The sequence below is a fragment of the Suncus etruscus genome, chromosome 3, assembly GCF_024139225.1.
Source record: "Suncus etruscus isolate mSunEtr1 chromosome 3, mSunEtr1.pri.cur, whole genome shotgun sequence".
Classification (NCBI taxonomy): Eukaryota; Metazoa; Chordata; class Mammalia; order Eulipotyphla; family Soricidae; genus Suncus; species Suncus etruscus.
In genome coordinates, this window is record NC_064850.1 from 135,430,226 (window position 1) to 135,456,602 (window position 26,377).

The 26,377-nt window shown below is 44.5% G+C and overlaps 1 protein-coding gene across 1 annotated transcript in view; it reads left to right on the forward strand.

Moving 5' to 3' along the window:
* Positions 1–9,678: 9,678 nt before the first annotated feature.
* Positions 9,679–26,377, forward strand: part of RAB31 (RAB31, member RAS oncogene family) — a 149,651-nt gene continuing 132,952 nt past the window's right edge. Inside the window, exon 1 of the mRNA XM_049770149.1 lies at positions 9,679–9,812. Coding sequence (XP_049626106.1) covers positions 9,774–9,812 — 39 coding nt within the window. The 5' untranslated portion in view covers positions 9,679–9,773. The remainder of the gene's footprint in view (positions 9,813–26,377) is intronic.

Below are 26,377 nucleotides of genomic sequence, written 5' to 3' on the forward strand. Positions count from 1 at the left end.
ACTGTGGAAGATACAGTTGCAGCACAGGAACGTTCTGTCTGATACAGCGAATATAGGCCTAAACCTATGTTTTAACTGCAAAATTAGGGGGTCATCTTATACACCCGGTCGTTTTATACGCTGGAAAATACGGTAATCCCATCAAAAAATGGGGAGAAGAAATGGACAGACACTTTGACAAAGAAGAAATACAGATGGCCAAAAGACACATGAAAAAATGCTCCACATCACTAATCATCAGGGAGATGCAAATCAAAGCAACTATGAGGTACCACCTCACACCACAGAGATTGGCACACATCACAAAGAATGAGAACAATCAGTGTTGGCGGGGATGTGGAGAGAAAGGAACTCTTTTTCAATGCTGGTGTGATTGCCGTCTAGTTCAACCTTTATGGAAAGCAATATGGAGATTCCTCCAAAAACTGGAAATTGAGCTCCCATAGGATCCAGCTATACCACTCCTAGGAATATAGCCTACGAACACAAAAATAAAATACAAAAATCCCTTCCTTACAGCTATATTCATTGCAGCACTATTTACAATAGCAAGACTCTGGAAACAACCAAGATGCCCTTCAACAAACGAATGGCTAAAGAAACTGTGGTACATATACACAATGGAATATTATGCAGCTGTCAGGAGAGATGAAGTCATGAAATTTTCCTATATATGAATGTACATGGAATCTATTATGCTGAGTGAAATAAGTCAGAGAGAGAGAGAAAAACGCAGAATGGTCTCACTCATCTATGGGTTTTAAGAAAAATGAAAGACATTCTTGCAATAAAATTTTCAGACACAAAAGAGAGAAGGGCTGGAAGTTACAGCTCACCTCATGAAGCTCACCACAAACAGGGATGAGTTTAATTAGAGAAATAACTACATTTTGAACTATCCTAATAATGAGAATATATGAAATAGAAAGCCTGTCTAGAGTACAGGTGGGGATTGGGTGGTGAGGAGGGAGATTTGGGCCATTGGTGATGGGAATGTTGCACTGGTGATGGGTGGTGTTCTTTACATGACTGAAACCCAAACACAATCATGTATGTAATCAAGGTGTTTAAATAAAATATAAAAAAAAGACATGAAAATGCACAGCACCCACTGGGTACAGGGTGGCTAGACTCTTGGGGTCTCATCTTCCAGCCATATTTACTTATAGTTATTTTATGTACACCAGAATGGTTAAAGAGGCCTGATAGATGATGAGGCTGGCCTGTTGCCCAATGTTCAGTTGTCAACCTAGGAAAGAATATCAGGAAAACCTTAAAATCATCACCTTACACCAATTCTTTGTGGAACCCCACAGAGGTCTCCCTTGTTTCAAGTGAGGTTGATCTGTTTGTTATTGAACCCTCCCATTCTGAGACCTTGCTCCCATCTATCCGTGCGGATGCTGACAGCTCATATATGTTCTCTCTGCTGCCTCTGATTTGGGAAAGAGGTCACCCCCTTTCTACTCAGAGATGAGGACAACCCAGCTGTACAGAGGGGGCTTTCCATTCTGCATTCCTCAGCCAGAGCTCCAGAGATTCTGAGGCTATGGGTATCTTAAGGGATCCTGTGATCCCAAATACCCTTCAGCAGTTTAAGTCCCTTCACTTGTATGCAATCTCTTTTTCCATATTGGGGTGGTGGAATTGTGGGGGTCTGATCACCTCTGCTTTCTAAATCTTTTTAAGTCTCTCTCTGATCCTAGTTAGTCCAGGATTCAGCTCCTCTGATTTTGTTTAAAGATCTGAATTACGTGTCTTGAGAGATCACAAGAGGTGAGGTGCTTGCCTAACAAGTAGCAGCCCCTGGAATTACTCATAGTCTCTCACGTACCTCAACACATCACTCCTAAACTCAGAGCCAGGAATTACTCCTGAGCAGCACCGCTGTGGCTAAACCCCTCTTTTCTCCCACAAATATAAAGGTTCCAGACTATAGGGCAGGGAAGTGGTTCAGTGATAGGGCATTTGCCTTGCACGTATGAAACTCTGATTTAATTCCCAGCAGTGTATTCTCTGAGCCTCACCAGGACTGAACCCAAGTACGATGTTAAGGGAATAGTGTCTCCCAAGCACTATGTGTATGACCCCCAAAACAGAACTAAAAATAAATTTTAAAAAGCAAAGTGTTCAAGTTACAGAAAATATATCAGACAGAATACATTCATTAGAAAGGCATTAAAGGCTGAAGAGATAGTTTAGAGGTTGAAGCCCTTGCCTTGCATGCTGCTGGCTGTGATTTGAGATCATCCTTACTGCATGATCCACTACCCGTTAGCATCCTTGAAGCAACTCAAAACATAGTCAATGGTGCCTGAATACTTGTTCCCTCTCACCACCACCACTCCTGCCTCCAAGAAAAAAAAGAAAAAATAAAAGAAAATGATTCTAAAACTTAAAGAAGAGATAAAGGAAGGCAGAAAAGAAATGTATCCATGAAATGAGAACTTGTTAAATGATATTACAGTTAACTAAGATTCACAAAGCAGAAGATACAATTATTAAACAAGGCTCATAAGCATTTTCATTTTTATTTTTCCCTAATTGTATTCTGAGGAGCTGATGATTCAGCATCTGTTGGCTGAGTCTTGCCTGCGGTGTGGGATCTGTAACAGATTTGTTTGACTTAAACCATTTAACATCCAGCCCCAATATTGTGCTATATTATTTTCACAGACCCTGATTTATTACAGATTTTCTTGTAAATTTACAGTGGAGGTGGAAAACAGTTTCCTTTCTTCCCTTCTAGTTTCTTTGGGTGTCCTGATAATTAAATGGATAAAAGATAAATTAACGGGAGTGAAAGCAAGTTAAATTTCAAGCTTGGGGCTTATATGGCAGCCAGGGCTAAGAAGGGACAGGGGCCTGGGATTTTACAAAAGATAATTCATAGGAAGATTAGAAAAGCAGAAGATGGGTTAGAAAACATTTGCAGATATCTTTTTTCTGCTGTAAAAAATTATTTTTTTGTAATAGCCACCTTCCCATTGTAGGCTCCTCTCTAATTTTATGCATTTAAGAAAGAGGAAAACAGAAAGGCAACAGAAGTAAATAAGTTTTTTTTTTACTTTCTTTTTATGCTTTTATTTATTTTGTTTATTGATTGATTGGTTTTTGGGCCACATCTGGCGGCACTCAGGGGTTACTCCTGGTTCTGCACTCAGATATCACCCCTGGCAGGCTGGGGGACCATATGGGATACCAGGAATCGAAATGGGTCCCTCCCTGGTCTGCCTCATGCAAGGCAAACACCCTACTGTTGTGCTATCTCTCCGGCCCCAATACGTTTTTAATTAAGAAAAAACAAAAATGAGAGAGGTAAAATAAAACAAAACAAAGCTTTTCTGAAAACTTTAGAACTTTATTGCCTTCATCTCATACAATTTTATAAGCTAACAGCATATTTTGTGGCTATGTATTCTTATTATATAGCATACACATTTGATCTAAATAAAATATGCCATTGAATACCATTTAATATACCAAGCAAAGATGCAGGCCTTTGCTTAATAAGTTCTCAAATGTTAAGAGAGTTCACCAGTTCCATGACTTTAACGTTACAATAAAATTACAATTAACACAGCTATTTGCCCCTCAAAGATAAAATTCAATGGATTTTAACCAAATTATCATAAGGTTTTTTGTTTTTCTGATGTGCTGCTTTGTTTCTTTGCATGCAGCTTTGCGATCAAACAGGGAAGCATTATATTTGTTTGTTTTTATGTTTCTATGTTATCAATCTAAAAAAGGAGTTTTTGTATTTAAGAAAAAAATTTTATGCTTGCTACTGGATTATGCTACAGGTTAAAAGAATAGATGATTTTTCCAGTTACTTGGCAGACTTTCATAAAATACATACTGGTAAATTGTTCTTTTCTTTGGAAAGAAATTTCCTGCAGAGTCTTTGGAGATGAAGACTAAGAGATGAGAATGTCTGATACTCAGCTGTCCATGGTGTGGGGAACTGTTGCACACACATCACACCATACTATGAAAATGGTTCTTTTGTTTTTGTTTTTTGGCCCCAAACCAAAATTTTGGGGGTCAAAAATGTAACCCCAGTGTTGCTCAAAGGTTACTCCTGTTTCTGCACTCAGAAATCACTACTAGCAGGTTTGGGGGACCATATGGGATGCTGGGGATCAAACCGGGTTTGTCCCAGGTCATTTACATGCAAGGCAATCACTGTACCACTGTACTATCACTCTGGCCCATGTAAAGATGATTCTTTGGGTTTATTTCTGTCTCACATGAAAAGATAATTCTGTGTCTCCCAGACCGAGCCACAATATTTATTTCAGGCCTTATTTATCAGCCTGTTTGATAAAAAGTCCCAAGCAAAAATTAAGTAAAACAAACAAACAAACAAAAAACCTTACTTCTAGGCTCAGTAGCAGTGTGGCCTTATATGTGTGAGGCTCTGTATTTGATTTCCGGCATCATCACCATCATAAAAGAATTCTCTTTTTTTTTTTAAGGGTGTAAGAGATAGCACAGTGAATAAGGTGTTTGCCTCATATGTAGCCAATACAAGATCAATCCCATGGCACTCTGCAAACAGGAGTGATTTTGTTTGTTTGTTTGTTTTGGCCACACCCATTGACACTCAGAGGTTACTCCTGGCTATGCGCTCAGGAATGGCTCCTGGCTTGGGGGACAGATGCCCGGGGCTCGAACTGCAGTCTGACCTAGGCTAGCACCGTTAAGGCAAATGCTTTACCACTCTGCCCCACTGCGCCGGCCCCCAGGAGTTTCTCTCATACCTTGAGCACAGAATCAGGAGTAAGCCCTGAGCACTGCTGGCTGTAGTTTCAAAACAAAACAAAACTTTCATTCCTAGCACTTATAGTATTTTCTAGTCATTTTTAAATATGGTGATACAAAAATAATGCTTCATGTTTGATACTTCTCTAGGGAGATAATTGCTTTTGATTAAATGCAGATTTCTTGTGAAAGTGATTCAGTCACTGATTATTTTTTTATGATTTCTTCTAATGGCTTTATGTTTTTTATATTAATAATTTTTATTTTGACCATCAGTCACTGATTTACTTGGCTGAGTGAATGCTAAGTGGATCAAAACATGTATACAAGTTGGTTGGGAGGCTTTACTAATGAGGAAAAGCTTGACTAAGTTCCTAAAGCCATGAGGAAGAGAGAGCCATGCCCACAATTCTAACAGAAAAAGGTCCAGAAAAAAGAAAGTTACAGGGGGCCACTAATTAAGTGTGGGCCACCTGATGTGGCCACAGAGTGAATATGTTCGGGATGTCCTTGTGATGGTCTTGGGCTCACATAGTTATTTCAGAATGTGTGCTTACATCCTTGAAGTGGTTCTGACCCTGCTTTGCAAGTACAATACTTAGGAATTTCAGCTTTTGTCCTCTTCTGAAAGCACCCCAATCTCCCCAAATTCTGTTCTTCATGATGAGCTTTTTGAGCATGAGCTCCACTGTGTCAGCATGCGTAATAAACCTGAATTCTCCCAACTACTTGGATGATGAGGTTTTCTGTGTGGCAAGAGAAGGGGTTAATTTGCATAGTGGGGTGCAAGATGTGCTGAAGATTTTAAGGGCTGAAAAGCAGAAGTCTGATTTAGTACAATGACTGATCTTTTACTTCACAAAAGTCTTACCAGAGAAACTTGTGTAGTCTGTTTTTTTAAACTTAATAGTTTTTAGTCATGGGGCTGGGAAGAGTGATGAAAGGGCTAGAGCACATGCCTTGAATGTGAGAGGCCTGGATTCACTCTCCAGCAGCACATTTGCTCCCTCCAAACACTTGAGCAACTTAGTCTGAAGTGGCGCCTGAGCACTGCTGGGTATGGTTCAAAATTCAAGCCAAAAAGCAATCAGTTCTATGCTACTCAATTTCATTTTATTTTTATTTGGGGACACTCCCAGTGCTGAGGTTTACTCCTGACCCTGTGTTCTCTGTTCAGGGATCACTCCTCGTGAGGCTCAAGGGACCATAAGGCTATGGAGGTTCAAACTCGAGTCAGCCTACTGAGGCAAGTGCCTTCATACATATGCTATCTCTCTGATCAATGGACTTTATTTTAAAAATGTTAAGATTCTTTATTTTTTAAACAGGTCACAACACTAAGCTTTATTCTCCCCATTCCATCAATGCCCAAGCTACAAATGCTTGTGCATCAATATCTGAGGGGTTACACTTGGTAATAGCATGTTGAGAACTCAATAAAAGCCCATATAAAACAAGTATTTAGTTTCCATAGGAACTAAGCATGACCTATCTCCTAGTCTTCCATATTGTATCTGTGCCAGACCACTGCATTTTTTTTATCCCTGCATAAGTTCTGTCAGAATCTATTCATATCTGTAGAAAATTCCAGAGAAGTCAGGATGAGATGTTTATACAGTAATTATATTCTAGAATAATAGTATACATAGGGAACAGTATATCTTTGTAGAGAACACCAAAACCTATAAGATTAGAGACCAGTTCTCCCAGTTACATCTCCTACTAGTCATCATTCCTCCTTCTGAGGTAACAACTTAATCACTACCTTAAATTTACTAGTCATGGGGACCCAGTTTTTAAAGTCCCGCTTTTTGAGAGAAACTTGCTGAAAAGTGGAGATAACCCATCAACAAAGTCCTGATGAAAGACAGTTTGGGACTCAAGCCATCGAACAGCAGGTAGGGCAATTTGTCTTGCCCACAGCCAACCTGAATTCTAGTTCCAGCATCCTCTATAGTTCCCGTTCGCCCACAAAGAGGAATCCCTGAGCTCAGTGTCAAGAGTAAGTCCTGAGAACCATTGGATGTGCCTCCCTTCCCAACTCCCCCCACCCACACACACACTCCAAAGGCAGTATTATCACTTAGTAAAGGAGAACTCTAAGTCTTATCAACATCACATACAAGCGAGGTCATTTTTACTAGGGTTAGAGAGGGAAGGGCAGATGAAATGGTTCTCAGGGTTGGGATTGGCCAAGATCTAGTATAAGTGATTTTTTATTCTTTTTTAAAATTTATTTATTGTTTTTAGGTTACATCCAGCTGTATTCAGGGCTTAGGGGACTGTATGCATCTTGGAAAATTTGTACACAGATTTGACTGCAGACAAGCCAAGGGCCATAACATGTTGTAGTCCTGTTTTTATTTTTGTTTGTTTGATGGTTGGTTGGTTTTTGAGTCATACCCAGCAGCACTCAGGGGTTACTCCTGGCTCTATGCTCAGAAATCACTCCTGGCAGGCTCAGGGGACCATATTGGGTGCCAAGATTTGAACCACCATTCTTCTGCATGCAAGGCAAACACTCTACCTCCATGCTATCTCTCCGGGCCAAAGTAGTTCTGTATTTAGAAGGAACTATTTTAGAAGAGCCTAGAAACTACACAAGTGTCCCAGACATAGAGTAGAAAAGAAAGTGGAATGGTGTAAAAGAGTAAGAGACTGATAGAAAAATGTGCTTCTCCCTCCCCCCATGGGGATTATAGAAATGAATTGGAAAATTTCCATTAAACCCCCCCTCCTTTGGGTTGGGTAATTGAATGAATATCAGTCAGGTTAGTGGCGGGGGTGGGGGGATTAATTGCATATGGAGGAAGAAACCACATAGATGTGGATTCTATATCCAATGGGGGCACACTGAATATATACTGAGCTCAGCAATGGGAAGAGTCCGGACCTTACATGCTCTTTAAGAGCAAGAGGAGGGGGACCTATGAGGTTCAAAAACATGACCCAGGAGGAAGATTAGAGCTTTGTAATTGATGTTTGCTCTGCAGGTGAGGAAAAGAACCCTCTATCTATATTTCATATAGGATAGCTTCAACAGGATCACACGAAGAGGAGGAGCTTTCAAGGAGCAACTGAATTTGGGTTACATGGCATAATTATGGAAAGTACTCAGGTTGCCCTTGATAGTCATAGTCTCACTTTGTAACCCTGGTAACCTGGGAATGTCCTCCAAATGTACTTATTTCCTAGATCCTGCTTTGCAAATTACACGCTTGGGAATTTCTGCTTTTGTACTCTCCTGTCAGTTTGTCTGCGAATGTCCCAGCCTCCATCAGAGGTAGACCCAGTAGGATACTGGCTTTCTTTGGCTTCTTATCCAAGAATGGGTCCTACTGATGTGCCTTTTCCCTCTGTTTAGTCCATAGCTACTCTGGTAACAGTTGAACCCAGATTTCGGAGGGTGAACAACCTCCCACAATCCTGCACCTGTTCAGGAAAAGTGGGATCTTTAGGGTATTTAACTGCCATTTTAGGGTCCTTTCATGATTCGAATAGTTTGTGTTCTGTCTACTTGCTGGAGACCTTGACTTGGAAGTCTCAAGTATGAAGATACCCCAATGTCTCTTACTTTCCACAAGGTTTTGCCAGGAATGAGGCCAGATCACTGGTCACCTGGGGGTTGGGAACAATATGGAGGTAAAGTGGAAAGTCGGAGAAAAGCCTAGAAGTCTGTCCTAGAGAAATTTGAAAAACAGAGCTCTGAACATACATGCCTGAGATCCTAAATCAACTACATGCCTGTTTCAGCACCTCTGAGCATAGCTCTGAAGGCATTCAAGCACCAGAAGAGGTCCTGTGCCATCCAGCACAGACCCTTCTGATTGGATTGGTAAAATATAGAGTGACCGCTGCTTTCTTGAGCTGGCTTGGGAGCCAGTCTTTTGAGGCTCCCCCCAAACCTGGGTTCTTGAGTGAGCAAATAGCAAAAAGGTCTGGAATACATGCCTGACATGCATAGGGTTCCAGGTTTATCCCTCTACCATCTCACCTCAGCGGCTCTCCTCAGGCCCCTCTATTTCTCCTCCAGCCCCTAGTGCTGCTGAGAACCCCAAATTTCCAGCTGCAGTTCCCAGGTGCTGGGTCTGCGAGTTAGGGGCAGGATCACCACAGTGAAACAAGGCCTCCTAAAAGGGCATTTCTGTTTCAGACACCCACAGACAGCAAAATGTACTTTAGTGGCTGAGAAGGAATTCCCGGGGGGTGCACGTAAGTGCAGATTATAGGGGAACCCCATCTCCCCTGTGTTCTTGCAGCAGTATCTGGGTGGGGATGGGGGTGAGACTTGGTTTCTGCCAGGAGCCCCAAATGTTCTCAGGACTACAGACCTATCCGTGGATAGATTAAAAACAGCTCTGAAAGGTCCAGGCATGGCACAGCGGGGAGGGCATTTGCCTGGCACGCAGCTGATCCGGGTTCGATCCCAGCATCCCATATGGTCCCCTGAGCCTGCCAGGAGCGATTTCTGAGCACAGAGCCAGGAGTAACTCCTAAGAGCAGCCGGTGTGTCCTCGCCCCCCAAATAGGGCAGAAAAAAAGAACTCTCCTTCGAGAGGACACCCCGTTGTCAGAGGAGTCCTAGACTCCAGCGAAGCCTCAACGTGTCCCACCAGTCACCAAGCACCCCTAGGCGGGTCTGGATCTGGGGCACTTGGGGGGGCGGGGTTGGTAGGGTGCCAGTGGCGCTCCCCTCCCCGGTCCCCCGCCGCGCCCACCAGCTGTTGAGGCGGTCCGAGGGAGGAAGTGCGGCGCTGCGCCCGGACGACGCGCGTTCCCGGGGTGTCTGGCGCGGGCGGCCGGGCGGGGGACGGGCCGTTCCCGAGGGGCAGGGACCGAGGTCAGCCCCAAAGCCGGGGAGGAGGCCGCGGCGGCCACGTGACGCGCGCGGCGGTGCCGGCGAACCCCGGACAGGCTCTGGCTGCGGTTCCGCCCGGGCAGGCGCGAGGGGCGGCGGACGCGGAGGCCCCGGAGGATGCGGAGCCCCTGCCCGGCCTGGCCCCGAGCACATGATGGCGATCCGGGAGCTCAAAGTGTGTCTTCTGGGGGTGAGTGCTGCGCCCCGCGGCCGTGCGCCCTGGACGAGCCTGCGCCTCCGCGCTCGGCTCGCGCTCTGCGCCCTGCGCCCTGGCCCAAGCAAGCCCGGTCCGGGTCGGAGCTGCGCCCGGCCGAGCTGCGCTGCGCGGGCCTGAGTCCTTCGCACCCTGCCGGGGGCTGCGGGGATGCGACCGGGCGGACCCGGACTTCTCTGGGCACCCCGACGCGGACTGGGCACCCGGCGGCGTTGCCCGGCACGGTTGCTCGGCCCCGCGGGGGGTTTTGATCATTTCCTTCCTGCGGAAAGTTGAAGTTACTCTGCGGAGGCACTTTTCCGGGGGCATTTGGTTTTGTCCTTAAAAATAAAAAGAGCCCATCAGAAGGCCGAGGGGGGATAAAAAAAAGTTAGTATACAGCACCCGGACTTCGATAAAATGCTCCCAGACGCACCCGAGTGCAGAGGGGTTGGGGGGCTGGCAGGTAGCGCCCCTCTAAACCTCCCTGCGAGTTACGATGTCGTGGCTTTAGGGTGCACACTCGGAATTTTAAAATTCCTTCTTTTCATAGAGCTGGTGTGGTCAGCCCTTTGGTGCCTCGGGGCCTGCTGTGGGCAAAGCAACATGCCTTAAAGAATGAGACGGAGCAAAGAGTGAACTTAATTTTGGGGGCGCTGCCTCAGTGTGAGGGAGAGAGGAGAGTGTAGCTTAGAGCCATGGGCAGCAGCCCCGAAGTCTGGGAGCCCCTCTGGACAGGAGCCTGAACTGTAGTCTCTTCCATCACTGTCCTGCACAAGCTCTCATTTATACCAGAGTTTCTAGTTTGCCAAGAATACCAGGGAACCTGGCCAAGGGTTTCCTGTCCCTAGGGCCCAGGGCAGCCTCACCCAGGGATGGACTCTGCCGCTTCCAACACTGCCCTCTGCCCTGTCCTGCCCACCCTCCCAATCCGGAGACTTTTTTTTTTATCAGTATTGGGTTTATCAGTGGTGGGTTTCATTCTGACATAGTCCAGACTAAATTCCAGAAATCCCAAGTTATCCTTGTGAGCAGTTATGCCAGCCTCCCAGAATACCCCCAAACGCTGTACTTTGAGAACCAGAGGCCACTCAGCTGTGCATCGCATAATTCAGGGAACAAAAGACATTTTTTTTTTTTATGCTTTCTCCCTCATCTAAATGTGCAGTATAGGAACCTTATTTTCACTTTCTCTGTTTAGGGATGAGTCTCCAGGCCAGAAGTTCCCAAGATTACTGGGAACCTCTTTTCAGAAAAAAGACCCCTAAACTCTCACCTATAAATCTACCTTCTTTAAGGGAACAAAACACCTTTCAATTGTACCAAGACTAATACTACCCCCGTAGATCTTTCCAGAGTTGTCTTCCCTGCTCCCTCCTGGAGAGTGGAGAAGGTCCATACTGCACTTTTAACTGTCTTCTAGATGTTTCTGCCAGTCAGGTGGAAGCGACCCTGAATTCCTTATTCCTTCCTACTGACCCAAACTCTTATTCCTCTCTCCTCTGAGAAGTTCACTTTGCATCAGTCCCTCAGTCATCACTTCCATAAAGTGGGCACAATAACATCTGACTTCTTCACAATGGTCAACAATACCAAGATGAGCTCCTAAGATATGTGATGACTTTTCCTGTTAACCTGTGATTCTAGGATAATAATTAGTAGCAAGACCGGGAGGTGAACAACTGGAGCAAGTCTTTATGCTTTTGAAATCTTATCTTCTAGAGTCAAGCAGACTTTGCTTAGAGACTGACTTCCCAGATTCAGTGCCTTGTACTGATTTGCTTGCTCTTTGCTGTGGTTGTGTTGGGAATAGTTTGGGAGAAAGAATTGTGCCAGCCAGAGACCTATTTAGATCTTTTTGAGGGAATGAAGGTTGCGAAGCATCCATCTCTCATCCCACGCGTGGGGCCTGCTTTTCTCCAGAGTGACTCACATTTCTAGCCCATAAATCTCAGGATTATCTTAGTTAGAAGGTCCAACAGCCCCATCAGCCACACAAATGTTTGTTAAGGTTCTTTGGTTTGATGTCCTGTTCTATCAAGATGTATATGGCAGATTGTATTCTGATAAGAAGATGATCTGAGAGGGAGCATTTGGGGAAGGTCAAAGCCAGTAAATTCTCTTGATCTGAGAGCCAACCTTGTGGATCAGAGGCTGGATGAGATGTCAGTACTAAACTAGAAAGAATTGTCAGTGTTTTAACAGGAGCCTTTTGTGTTGGGAGGGCTCATTTCTGGATCAAGTCTTGCATGTGGCTAAGCCTGTCTACCTGATTTCCATTGAATTATTATTCTTTGGTTTAGGGGCATACCTGGTGTTGCTTGGAAGTTATTCTCAGGGGACCAGATGGTGCCAGAGATTGAATCTGGATCTTCTTCAGGCAAAGTCTGTGCTCTAATGCTTTGAGCCTTCTCTTTCTCCTTGCTTTTAGCCTCTGCCATACTTCATTGATGTTTCATTACAGCCCAGATCCTAGCAGACACGCTTTGCTCAGATCACTCTAGGTGGAAACTAATGTTGAGTCGGTTCCCATAATGCAAGTTAGGGAGTATAGATCTTGTCATGGACATACCATCATCTCTCTGGAGAGGTGAAGGCTGGTCTCTATGCCTGTTCCTATCCCTGGTTACACAGTGATTGCTTAAAGATAAGGCTTTGCATTGAAGGAACCACTTGTTTCATGCCTGAGTAATGCAGATGTGCCCTGCTTCCTCCACAAGGTCAGAAGTTTTCCTCTAACTGCAGGTGGGAATTTGGGAGTGGCCCTGGGTGTGTCCTCTCCACTAGTGTGTACTGTGTCTTTTGAACCACTTGTTCCTCATACCAGTTCTTACTTCTCTGGGTGAATTCTCCTAGATGGAATTGACAGAACTCTGGAACAGTTTCTGAATGCTTTTTGTTCGGAGAAGAACCAAGAACTCCAGAATATTGGGTCTGTTTGGGGTTCCTATTCTTAATCTGTAGCTTTCATTGTTTTCATGGGTGGGTTTTCTCATGTTAGTCTCACATGTGAAGAGCCTAGGAAGTCTCTGTAAATTCCCTTTCCTCTCCTTGTCTTCCCTTACCTCTCTTCTTTCCTCTTGCCCCTTCTCCCTTTCAGGGGCCACTCCAGATGGCATACAGACCACTTATATAGATAAGATAATTCAACGCTCAGATCAGTGATATGGTGTCGCTTGGATCCAACAGTGCTGGGAGTCACCAGGGCCATGGTGGAAGTACTTGGGGAGCAGGGAATTAAACTCAAGTTCCTGTACATGAAAGACCTGTGCTGCAGTTCTTTGAGCTATCTTTTGGGCCCAGGGATTGCTGTTTCTGGTAAACCTGGACATCTGTGTGTCTTGCCATATATGGGTATGAGTAGGGATCCTCTATCACCCCCAGATCCCATGAGTTTTATTGTTGCCACTGAAATGCCAGTTGTCCCACTTCATCATTTCCAATAATATTATGAAACACATAGTTTAAAAATAACACCCTTAAAAGCAGCAGAGTAGGTTAGGAAAAAAAAAAACTAACAAAAACAATACTGAGACAACAGCTGTTTCAGTCCCAAAGGTGGAATGTTTCCCAGTTGTGAATTTTTAACACACATCGCCACGTGGCAAAACAGCGAGAGGGAGAGGGTGGGGAGGAAAGAGAGGATTTAAAAAAAAATTGTGTGTGTGTGAGTGAGTGTACATGTGCATTTACAAACCACTTCCGGATAGAATCCCAAAGAGATTTATATTTGCTTTGGTTGTCCAGACAACAATTCCGTTACTTCCTCAGTGCCCAGGCATGGTGAAAAGACAGCTGAGAGTGTGGTTGCTTTGGGAAGAGTGTGTTGAAGCCTCTGCGGGCAGACAATACATGGTGGCTCATCACTGGGCAGTCAGCTCCTGCAGTTCACTGTGTCTTCTGGGCAGACAGAATGTCCCAGAATTCAGAGCATTGCCCGTGGTTCTTAAGGGTTCTAGGACCCAGAGTAGAGAGCCCTGTGGGAATGGCGGATGTATTGCGTCCATGATATTGAGCACCCAAGATTGAAAGTATCCAATATGCTTATGTGACTTTGTGGGGGTGATTTGGAGAAGAAATGTTTGTGTATATTGGACGTGCAAATCAGTAGAGTAGGTAACTTGGTAGACTAGGCAACCATCAGATTTGTTTTTATAAGCTGAGGTTCTGTTAGCAGACTTATTTTTTCTTTCTTTCCCAGAAACTAGCATTTCTTTCATAGAGGTGACAACATAGATTATTTCTTAGTAAACCTGCTGCTTTGATTGATTTTTCCTCCTAGAATTGTTCTTCATTGGTGATGCTGGAGAGAACCAATACAAGAGACAAACTAGGCTCTCTTCCTGGCAGGGCCTGCTGTAGGGACACATAGCTAGGGCCAGACTATTGGATCCTAATTAGCCACCCATGCTTCCTCCTTCAAGCTTGGTTGCTCTGTAGTTCCTCTACGGACAGAGCTCAGCAGGTCTCTGGTAGGTAATAGAATCATGTGTGGAGCTTTCTCACACTTCTCAGGGTCTCTGCCTATCCTTCTGTGAGTATATGCCATGGCCAATACAAGACTTTCCTTTTTGTTTTAATTATAAAATAATTTTTAATTTGACCAAATGGATTACAGATCTTTCATAGTAATATGTTAGGTATATATTAATATTGAATCAGGGAATTCCCATCATCAAAGTTGCCCTCCCTCCACCCTCGTTCCCAGCATGCATCCCACATCCTCCTCCCTTACCCCCCAGACTGCTAGTAGAAGTGGTCCCCTCTGTGTCTAACTTGTTGTAGAGAGGGTATCGATTCTGTTGTCATTGGCTTTGGATTTGGTGTTTTACTTAGTGATCATACAACTGTTTAGTCATGGTACCCTCCATTATTTCCCCTTCAATTTGTGAGGCGGAACAAGATGGTTCAAGTTATGTGGCTCTGTTTGAAGAAAAGAAAAAAATAAAATGGGGCAAAAATCAAACAAGCAAAAAATGGGCAGAGTCCTTCTAGAGGCTATAAATATCAATTTGAGAGAAGAAAGGGAAAAAAAGGAAGAGAAACACAAGACTTCCCATTTTTTTTTCTTTTTTTTTTTTTTTTTTTTGGTTTTTGGGTCACACCCGGCGTTGCTCAGGGGTTACTCCTGGCTGTCTGCTCAGAAATAGCTCCTGGCAGGCACAGGGGACCATATGGGACACCGGGATTCGAACCAACCACCTTTGGTCCTGGATCAGCTGCTTGCAAGGCAAACACCGCTGTGCTATCTCTCCGGGCCCAAGACTTCCCATTTTAAGGTGCTAAAAGATGAAAAATATCTGAGCTTATGAAATAGAAACAACTTAAAAATGTAATTATGCCCAATATTCTTGACCAATTTTCATGATTATATGTCTATGAGAATATTACAATTTGATTTTCTTTGGGTCTCTTCTTCTCCCCTTTTGGTTTTAGGGACATGACTGGCAGTCCTGGAGGGTTGCTTCTCAGTGCTCAAGGGATCCATCCCTCCTGGCAGTGCCTTGGGGACTATGTGGTGCTGGAGACAGAATCCAGGACTCTCTTCAGCCTTTTGAGTTGATTTCCTGCCCTCTTTTCTTGGATCATTACAATGTATAATGGTTGTTTGGAAATGAAGAATGCATTCCTTCACTCCACCACATATCGCCTGTGAGAGCTATTTTCAGGCAGAGCTGTGGATAGCTGCAGGGAGAATGGATGACTCTGGTCTCAGTCTTTCCAAGGATCTAGACACCCTTTTTTGAAGGGTGTCTTTGGACTAAGCTCTGTCACTTGTGACTGAGACAACCCTCAGCCCAGAGGCTGGCGTAGGAGGGAGATAGTGGCCAAAATGTGCTGGGGAGTACCGAGACTGGTTCCCATCTTATCAGACCTTGGGATAGAGGAGGGACAGCAGGTTTTTGGCTCAAGATTTGTTTTGAGTACTTGCTTGGGAGCCGGTGGTTTTCTCTGCTGGGTATACAAAGAGAGCTGTGGGTGTTTCTGACTCCTCACTGTGTGGGCAAGACAGGAGAATGGACGACATGTGGGGGGTGCACTGAGGATGGTGAAGGTTCAGTTGAGTTCATTGGGGGCCAGGAAGGGATAAATCTGGATGCCTCTGGAAAGGATTTGAACAGCACCCCTCAGGACCTGTAGAGTAGGTCGTTGGCCTTCTGGGTCCTTGTCAGATGTTTTCTGGAGAATGGTGGTGGTTGGAGGTCCTCGGGAGGGAGGAGCAGTCTCATCTATCTCTTCAGCCTCCTCCCTACCTGCTCTCTGGCTGACCTTACTGCCTTTTCAACAAGGATAGGTTTTCTCTTTTCTTGATTTGGGTGGAGTCTGGATTGTACTCAAGTCTCATGCATGTCCGGCATGTGCTTCTTTTGAAAGTCAAATACCTGACTCTAAGTCTTCTATTTCCAATCCTCCCTTTTCCCTAAAGGAAATTGTTAAGTATAGAATCTTGAGATTGTATGCCTTTCACCTAGATTCAGTGAGGGAAAACATTTTGCCCCTCATGCTTCATCCATCTCTCTTTCTAATAGAGAAGGCTGATTTTTTCCTCTGAATCATCTAAGACTCAAACAGCACAATCCATCCCTCAATCCTTCCATGTGGATATTCTAGGACAAAGAACCTTCTTCTCTTCAACAGTCAGACCATCACCTCACTCCTGAACTGAATACAGATATGTCAAAGTTCTGAATGTCACACCGTATTGTTATTCCCCTCCAAATATTCTCTTTAGCTGTCTCAGAAACTCAGCATTGAACCAGAGATTACATTTCTATGTGATATCTGCTTGCCACAGCTCACCACACATCTCCTTTTTCCCTTTTTTTGGGGGGTAATATATATAAATATATATATATTATATATTTTGGATTTTGGGTCACATCTGGTGGTGCTCAAGGCTTACTCCAGGCTCTGCGCTCAGAAATCATTTCTGGCAGGCTTGTGGGACCTGGATTGACCTTATATCTTTTATAAAGTTCAGGTATGTTGTCTTGTAGTACGCCCCCAGGTCTTAATTATATTGTGTTCTTGCTGCTTTTGGCTGAGTGCTTTGGCAAGCACATGATACAAGTTAGGTTAAAAGCTCTTATTTTGGGGCTGCAGCAGTGGCACAACCAGTAGGGCATTTGCCTTGCATGCGCTGACCTAGGACGGACCGAGGTTCAATCCCCCAGAGTCTCATATGGTCCCCCAAGCCAGGAGCAATGTTTAAGTGCAGATCCAGAAGTAACCCCTGAGCATCACCAGGTGTGGCTGCAAAACCAAAAATAAATAAATAAAAGTTCTTATTTTCATTTTATTTTATTTTTGATTTTGGGGCAGTGCTCAGGGCTTACTCTTGGCTCTGCTCCTAGTGGTCACTCCTGGTGGGACTTGGGGGACATATGCAGTGCTAGGGATCAAACTAGAATGCCGTATGCAATGCAACTATTTCCCTACTGTACTATGTCTCTAGCCCCCTTTTCTCGTCTTTGAACAAGACACCAAAGAGCTATATCCCTTTCCATCAAGAGCGTTTTTTTGGGTTTGTTTTGTGGTGCTGAGGATCAAATGGGGGTTTTTCACATACCAAGCACTCTCCTGCTGAGCTGCATTCTGAGCCCTAAGTTTATTTGTTTTTCTAGAGGACTAAGGTACCTCAACCTCCAATATTACTTTCTTCTTTACTCCTGGATTCACTAGGATTGCAAGTAAAACGCACAGTCCCAAAACATACCTTTTGGGGGGGCTAGAGTGATGGCACAGGGGGTAGGGCATTTGCCTTGCAAATAGCTGACACAGGTTTGATGGATTTGATCCTTGGCATCCCACAAGGTCCCTCAGGCACTGCCAGGAATGACCCCTGAGCACAGAGCCAGGAGTAATCCCAGAACTCTGCTGGGCATGGCCCCCTAAAGTACCCCCAAAAATACCTTTATTAAAGATGCTCTTGTAGGTAAAGAGAGAAGAGGCAAGAAAGAAGGAAGGACAGGTTTGGGCAGAGAGAGGTCAACTTATGCATGTGTATTTGTTTGTACATGCACATGTGTGTGAGCAGAGTGTGTGCATGCATTCTTGTATGCATATCAATTTGTACCTGTTGGCGCAGCAGGGTGAGAGGTGTGGAGAGTCAGACTGCCTGGGCATTGAGGTCCGCTGGCTGTGTGCTATGTGGAAGCTGTCCCCACTGACCACCCCTGTTGTTGGGGAGTTCTTACTCTCGGGCTGAGCCAAGGTTAAGCTCTTTGCAGGAAAAAGAAAGGGTTTGGGTGCTTTGTCTTTTACCATAGAAAAGAATTTCATGGGGACAAACTGGAGTGATGGTATAGCCTTGACCATGACTGACTTAGCTTCTATCCCTTGTACCTCGTATAGTTCCCTGCACCCCACCACGAATAATCCCTAGAGTCAGCAGTAAGTCCTATGCACAGTCAAGTTGCCCCCCAGGAAACAAACAAAAAAGGAACAAAGGAGAATTTCAGGAGAAGGCTTGGAGAGATAGATAGGTATTGCATGTGGTTAACCTGGGTTTGATCCCGAGCACTTTACATGGTCCCCGAATCTTACCAACTGTGAGCACAGAGCCAGCAATAAGCCCTGGCTGATCTTGGATAACTGAAACCATAAAAGCTGAAGCCATGAATAAAGAATGGGACTACTGGACTGACCAGGGCGACTACTTTTGTGGAACTTGTAATTAAGACATAACTTTTCAGAGTTTGTTGCTGTTTTGGCTCATACCCAGCAGTGTTCAAGCCTAGTCCAGGCTCAGTGCTCTGGGGATGATGTGCAATGGCAGGAATGAAACCTGCTTTTACTCATTTGGTCCCAAGAGTTATTTATTTATTTGGGCTTTTTATTTTGGTTTTTTATTTTTGGGCCACACCCAGTAACGCTCAGGGGTTACTCCTGGCAATGCACTCAGGAATTGCTCCTGGCTTGGGGGACCATATGGGATGCTGGGGATCAAACTGAGGTCCTTCCTGGGTCAGCTGCGTGCAAGGCAAATGTGCTACCAGTGTGCTAACGCTCCAGCCCCAAGAGTTATTTATATTTTTGTTTTTCTGGGTTTCTTTGTTGTTGGTTTTTTCTTTGTTTGTTTTGTTTTTTTGGTTTTTGGATCACACCCGACAGTGCTCAGGGGATACTCCTGGCTTTGTGCTCAGAAAATGCTCCTGGCAGGCTCGGAGGACCGTTATGGGATGCAGGGATTCGAACCACCATCCTTCTGCATGCAAGGCAAATGCCCTACCTTCATGCTATTTCTCTGACCCATAGTTTGTTTTTGCTGAAATGGGAAGTGGAGATAAGGGATTGGGCCACACTGGTGCTACTCCTATCTCTGTGCTCAGGAGTGACTCTGGTGGTGCTTTAGGACCACAGATGTTATGGTTTGGGGCATTTGAACTTCGGACAGATTCATGCAAGTCAAGTGTCTTAATTTCTGTACTATTTCTCCATCCCTTTTCATGTTTGAAAGAAACATCAATACTAAGTACTTCACAGACATTTTTAGTAGCTAAGTTTCCCCCTCAATTTTCTAAAAAGCTTTATTCATTTTAAAATAATACAATTAATTAAATTAAATCTTGAATCCAATGATGAGGTTGGGGCAGTGATATGTTGATTTTGATTTGAACCTATAAAGATTAGGGATACAGGAGGATGCCTTTAACGGTTAAAGGTTAGTAACCTCTTTTTTTTTTCTTTTTCTTTTTTAAGTTAACTCCTGTGTGGGAATTCTGCATTCTTTCCTTAGCCTTGTAGGTCACCTCTGCTCACCTACTCTGAACTCTTCTGACTGGTCTTTAGTGTTTGGTTCAGGGGTATGTGTGTGTGTGTGTGTGTGTGTGTGTGTGTGTGTGTTTGTGTGTGTCCACCCTGCTCCATACTCCTCTCTTCAAGTCTTTTCTGCCCCACAGGATCATTTCTTTCCATGATTTTACTTTGCTTTCTTATTCTCTGTCCTCATCCATGAATCATCAGCCTGTCCTCCTTGAAAGAGCTTGTGGGGCGGGAGAGCTCAAGGACAGACGCTTGCTAAGCATATGGTGTTTGTGGGGCTTGCTGGGTTTCATCTCTGGCACCAGATGTTTTCCTGAACACTGTCTGGAGTCAGACTACCAAGTACAGAGCCAGAAGCAGCCAAGTGTGGTCCCAACATAAAAGCAAGCAAGTAAAGAGGCAGCCAGGTCTTGGAGGAAAGTGTTTCTGAGTCTGCTTTCACCGTCTCACCTCACTGAGTAGGGACAGTGTAGAGAAGCCCTGATCACCAGCCTTGGCTCTTGTCCAGACCCTACTAGGCTCTCATCCTGTGGAGGCAAGTCTAGTGACTTCAACTCTCAACTTCATTTGATTCTGTGAGGATGGGCTGAGGACATCAGAAATGTGTCTTGTGCACTAAATATCAACGCTGAAGTGCCAAGTTTAGGCACCTTTGTTCCGCAAAGGAGGCAACAGTGCTTAAGGATTCCAGACCAGCTGTGTATTGGTCTGAGGGGGTGTTGTAGGTTGTCATGATGGTTGTCTCTCATTAGTCACCAGAAGTTTGCAAGGTAAGGGTGGGTGGAGTTGGGGTGCAGCAGGGCATGTGGACACCTGCTGTAGAGAAGGAAGAATGTGAGCTGGCAGCATTGTCAAGGGAAGGAGATGCTGACATGGGAAGGGAGTGGCCTCTTCTCATGGTTCAGAAACAAGCTGGGAACAGTTTGGAAGATTCCCAAGTCCAAGTGGCTGTCCCCTACGGTAGGGTCTGGTCCTTATCCTTTCCCCTTTGCTCTGTTTAGGTGGTTGTGTGACTGGGGGTGGGTCCCAAGCTGGAGGCCATGCCTGTTATTGCAGTGCTTACATTCACGGCTCCTCGGGGAGGGTCTGCAGCGCTGGTTGCGATCCCTACTTAGATCTAAGTAGGGGTTGAATGAAACTCTCCCAAAAAGGCTTTCGAGGGCCTGGAGCAGTAGCGCAAGGCATAAACTATCTGCCTTGCATGCACTAGCCTAGGATGGACCGCCGTTCTATCCTCAGGCATCCCTTATGGTCCCCCAAGCCAGGAGCGATTTCTGAGCGTATAGCCAAGAGTAACCCCTGAGTGTCATCGGGTGTGGCCCCAAAACAAACAAACAAAAAAATAAAACAAACAAAAAAAAGCTTTAAAATGCAGAAAAATATTTATGAGCTGTTTGGATCCTCCCAGCCCAGGATGTCCAAGGCAGGGGCCAGGCTTGGGTGTGAGGGCATGCAGGTGGCCTGGGAGAGGAGAGCAGGAGGCATTTGGGGCCTGTTCATGTGCATCTGGCTGACTAGGTAAGTTTTTTAGTGTTCCTGAGAATCCTGTGCACAACTCTGGAAAGTTCTCAAACAGCAGTGACCTGCCTTGCTTTATCTTGTCAGGATTACCCAAGTGTGTGTGTGTGTGTGGGGGGGGGAGTGGGCGGAATCCCAGGCATTGGAGGACATGGAGAGCCTGGTTGTTGGCAGCCTCCATCAATTTCCATGGGAATGGGGCATAGAGGTGGAGAGAAGGCCCATTTGGTTTGTTTGGACCAACCTGTAGAGAGTGCATATGGCAAGAGTGGAAGCAAAAAAAGCAGGTTTACTTAGGCTGTAATCTGAGAGGATGGTGGACTCCTGTCCCAAATAGAACATCTTGTCTGCATGGCACAAGAAGCCGTTTTATAGGAAGCCGAGTTTGAGGAAGGCCAGGTGATGGGTTGGCAGGCGTCCAGCAGGTCAGTCGTTCTCTCTGGTTTTCCCAAGGCACACTTCCAGGGTGCTGCAAACATAGATTTTCTTTTAAATTTTATTTATTTATTGATTAGGGGTTATTCCTGGCTCTGCACTCAGAAATCGCCCCTGGCAGGCTGGAGGACCATATGGGATGCTGGGAATCAAACTGGGCCCCTCCCGGGTCTGCTGCATGCAAGGCTAACACTCTACTGCTGTGCTATCTCTACGGCCCCAAACATAGATTTTTGATTGAGGTTCCACTCTTTTAACTTTTACGACAAAGATTATGGCACATTCTCTGAATAGCCTAGGGATTATTTGAAAAATTTTAGGGGTGATGAATATTTAACACAAAACTGTTGGATATCATCCTACCAATATTTAAAATGGATCTGTAGAACTGTTATCTCTGAAGTTTGTTTGCTTTAAAAAGAAACCTTGAATAGTAACAAGTAAGTAACTTGTTCTTTATTTGTGATGAACAATATGCCAGAGTTTAAAAGTAAATGCTACAAATATTCAAATTAAATCGCAACCTGAAAGTTCTATTTGACTAAAAAAAATAAGATAAGTCATTCTAAACCTCTCTAATAACCTCTAATGACACAGATTTTCTGCATCCTTTTTTTTTTTTTTTGGTTTTTGGGCCACACCCAGCGGTGCTCAGGGGTTACTCCTGGCTATCTGCTCAGAAATAGCTCCTGGCAGACACGGGGGACCATATGGGACACCGGGATTCGAACCAACCACCTTTGGTCCTGGATCGGCTGCTTGCAAGGCAAACACCGCTGTGCTATCTCTCCGGGCCCCGTTTTCTGCATCCTGATAGTGAATCCAGGTCTCTGGGGTCATTTCTGGGGCCACTCCACAACCACAGCCTGGAGCAGTTTTATTTCAGCTGAGCAATATCATCCCTCTGCTGAATTGAAGTTTATTTGAATTTTATTTAGTTTGATGGTTTCATTTGTATTTAGTTGGTAGGTTAATATTTATTTTCATAGTTTTACAATAGTATAAGCAGTCTGTGTGTAGTTTTTGTTTATTAGTTATTTGGGTGGGGACTACAACCAGTGGTGCTCAGTGGTTTCTCCTGGCCCTACGCTCAGGAATTAGTCTTAACAGACTTGGAGCCATATGGGGTGTCAGGGATCAAAGTGGGTTGGCCATGTGTAAGGTAAATGCTCTACTCTACTTTCTCTCTGACCCCCACTTTCGTTATTTGTATACCCACAACAGTTGATGGCTACTCCAGGGTTCAGGAGGTTGCTTTTTCTCTTGATATTAAGTTGGTAGAATCTGAAAGGGGCTGAAAGAGCAGCTTGAATATCCAGGTTGGTCCTGGATATTATAATGGAGGCTGATGTTGCCTGAGGTGGCAGCTCTGGTGAGACCAGGTAAGCAGAGCCACTTGTGTATCTGGAACCAGAGTCTCTGGGTACCAACAGGTGGTATGTGGCGGAGGTGTATCCTGTGACATGCCAGTGGTATGTAGGACCTGATTCTTCATGGATCAGGCTTCACCCCTCCCATCTTACCACTTTTTAGAGGGCGTGACAATTAATGGATAACACCAGTGGATATAGGTAGTCTGACGATTTACCTGGCTAAATAAAGCAGAGAATACAGCCAGCATTTAAAAACCACTCTTCTAGTTAAGACTTTATTTGTGGCTTACCTGAATCATGACCTCATTGGTATTCAGATTTTCCAAAGCAATTCAATGAAAAAGAAGCTATTTATACTTTGTAGTAGATCTTTGTTTGCCTTAGGTTTTGTTTTGTTTTGCTATTGTTGTTTTGGGGCCACACTCGGTGGTGCTCAGGGATTACTCTTCGCTCTGCACTCAGGGATCACTCCTGATGGTGCTTAGGTGACCATATGTGGTGTTGGAGATCAAATCAGGGTCATTTGCAAGAAAGGCAAATGTCTTCACCCCTGTGCTATCTCTCTAGCCCCTTTGCATTTTCAGCCTTCCAAAGGGTGCTGTGGGCCATCAGGACTATACCCAAGGGAATTTTTTTATGCAAAGCACATGCTGCTGCCTTTTGAGCCATCCCCATAGTCTTATATCTTTTTCATTTTATAAAAGAAAGATCTTGGAGCTGGAGTACCAGTACAGTGGGTAGGGTGTTTGCTTTGTTGTATTTAATTCCCAGCCTCCTATTTGTTCCCTCACACATTACTAGGAGTAATTTCTGAATGCAGAGGCAGGAGTAACCCTTGACCATTGCTGATTGTGACCCCCAAATCACACATACACACACACACACTACATAAATGACATAAAGATCTCTATGGAAAAAGATGAGTTGTATTATTTCTAGGTTCACTTCAGAGGTTGATTCTAGGAAGTTGACTTAGTATGAATATTATGCAACCAAAGTGTAAATATTTTAAAAATATAATCATCACAATTGTTTGGCTTGCATCTGTTGCTGCCCTTAATGTGAGTTGAATTACTGCACACTTTGCTTGCATTTGATTTACATGTTTTTACAAATGATTTGTTAATTATAGCAGGCTAACCTAACATGCATATTCTTATAATAGCTTATGTTACAGGTACTCTTACTTGTGTCTTCTTGCAATGTCCCTGACATCTTTCTTATTAAATATGTTTTTGGAGGCTGGGGTGATAGCTCAGAGGGATGGAGCACATGCTTTGTTTGCAGGAGGCAAGTTTCAATTCGTGGCACATTGCCAGGAGCAATCTCAGAGCACAGAGCTGTGAGCAGCTCCTGAACATTGGTTGGTGTGACTCTCATCTGCAAAAAGGTCTGGTGCTGGAGAGATAGTACAGAGGTTAAGGTACTTTCTTGTATCAGCCTTTGCTCCTGTCCTTTGCTGGGAGAGAATTCCGGCCAGCCGCTTTCTCTTAACCGGAACAGAAGGCAAAAGCAGCTACAAATAATTCGCGAGTGTTAAGCTCTTTTGTGAACACCTAGAAAATTAATCCGTAGAAGTTAATAATAAAAGCTCAAGCTGAATTCCTGTCAAGAGGTTTATTGAGAGAATAAGCAAAGCTTTTATAGCCTGTTTCAGTGGGAGGAGCAAAAACACAGGATTGAAACTTAAACCAATCAGATTTGTACAGGTACAACGATTTTTAACCAATGGGAGCAGACACATTTTGATGGCGGGAAGGATAAGGAGAAACCTGGCAGGATGGGGGGAGGGGAAGCAAATCCTTAATAGATTCTAACAGTTTAAACCTTACAAAAATCTATTTATGACTATGCTTGAGAGCAGTTACAAAAACAGATTCCATGGAAAGATTAAGGAACCTAGTTAAGCCAGGTTCTCTGTGGTGAGCTAAGTTTATTTGCAGGGTTCTTTTGGCTCAGGGCTATGCAAACTTTTGGCTTGAATCAGGCAGCGGTGAAAAATCCATACAAAGTTCCTTTAAACATGTGGGTACTCGGTCGCCCACATCTCCCCCTGTTTAGTATACAATATGGAAGGGACAGATGTGCCTCGGTGGACTGGCCACACTGGGTGAAGAGGTGTGGGGCTTCCAGTCACCGCATCTGCTACCCTTGAGTCAGTCGTTTCCAAAGCTTGGCAAGGCGCGAGCGCACAGATTGAGGTCTATGCGCCAGCTCCTCGATTACTTCAAACTTAAGTGGTGGAGAGTTGGCAGGAGGGGAGATGTCAGGCGTCAGCTGGTCTTCTGAGGTGCATAGCTGTTGGTATAAAACTTTTGAGTCCTTTCTGGTTGCTTCACCCACTTGATTTTTCACGAAGGTGGTGAGTTTGCGAAAAGCCCAAGGACCAAAAGAAACTAGCAACATGAAGCCAATGAAGGGTCCCAAAAAAGCTGGGAGCACTGTAGTTATCCATGGAGTGGTAGAAAACCAATTTTTGTACCAGCTCTCACTCTGCTCTAAATCTTTTTGTTTATTTACTAAATCATCCTCTATACGTTGAATGCTGTCTCTAAGTAAACCTGTTTCATCCTTAAAAACACAACATTCTTCTTTAGGAGCTACACAGATTCCCCCTTTCTTCAAAAAAAAGGAAACCAAATTAAACCATGGTGGTTTTGCTGCACTATTTTTGCTAGGGATTTAACAATGTGCTTTAAGTGTTGTAAACTTAGTTTAAGTTTGGAAACATTATTAACAACAGTTATACTTAAGGCATTGACAGATTTTAGAGTATGAATTAATGAATAAATTATTGTGCCAGCACCAATAATACCCAGGCCCATTAATAAGGCAAGGGTAAGAGCAGTAGCTGGCTGTTTCCTGCGGAGGGAGAGAGACAGAGTTATTTTTAAGGGGTAATAAATTAGTTTCAGGTGTAACAGTTAATTTAGGCATTAAAACAACTAAAACACAGTAGTTTTAGGACTGAAAAAACAAATGTGAAACAATGTGGGGAGATAAACCAGTAGAACAGGCAAGAAACGTTAAATTGGGGGCAATCATGAACTGAAAGGAGGAATTAATGACAAGAATTTGATTACAATTTTCAATATTGGGTACCAAAAGGCAAAGTCCAAGTTTTACCACCTGTTACAAGGTGATGCTGAAGTGAGGCTTGGGGCTGGATCGCAGAGCGAAGGGGTTAGAGACAGGCAGGGGGTTACCAAAGCAGAAGGGCGGTTGAGATGAATAGCAGATAGGCTGGGTCAGTGATGGTGGAGGCGTTGACCATTTGTAGGATGAGGTTCGAGGTGAATAGCAGGTACCGAAGGCGTCTGCGTTTGGACGGAGGGCGGAAGCGTTGATTATGACAAGGATGAGCTGAGAAGAGGAGGGGGTCCCGAGGACAGCATGGGCTGGAAGGGTGGGGAAGCCGGCAGAGTTTTGAAGAGCCGAGGGTATGGGAGAGGTTGAGCTGACATTGCCAAG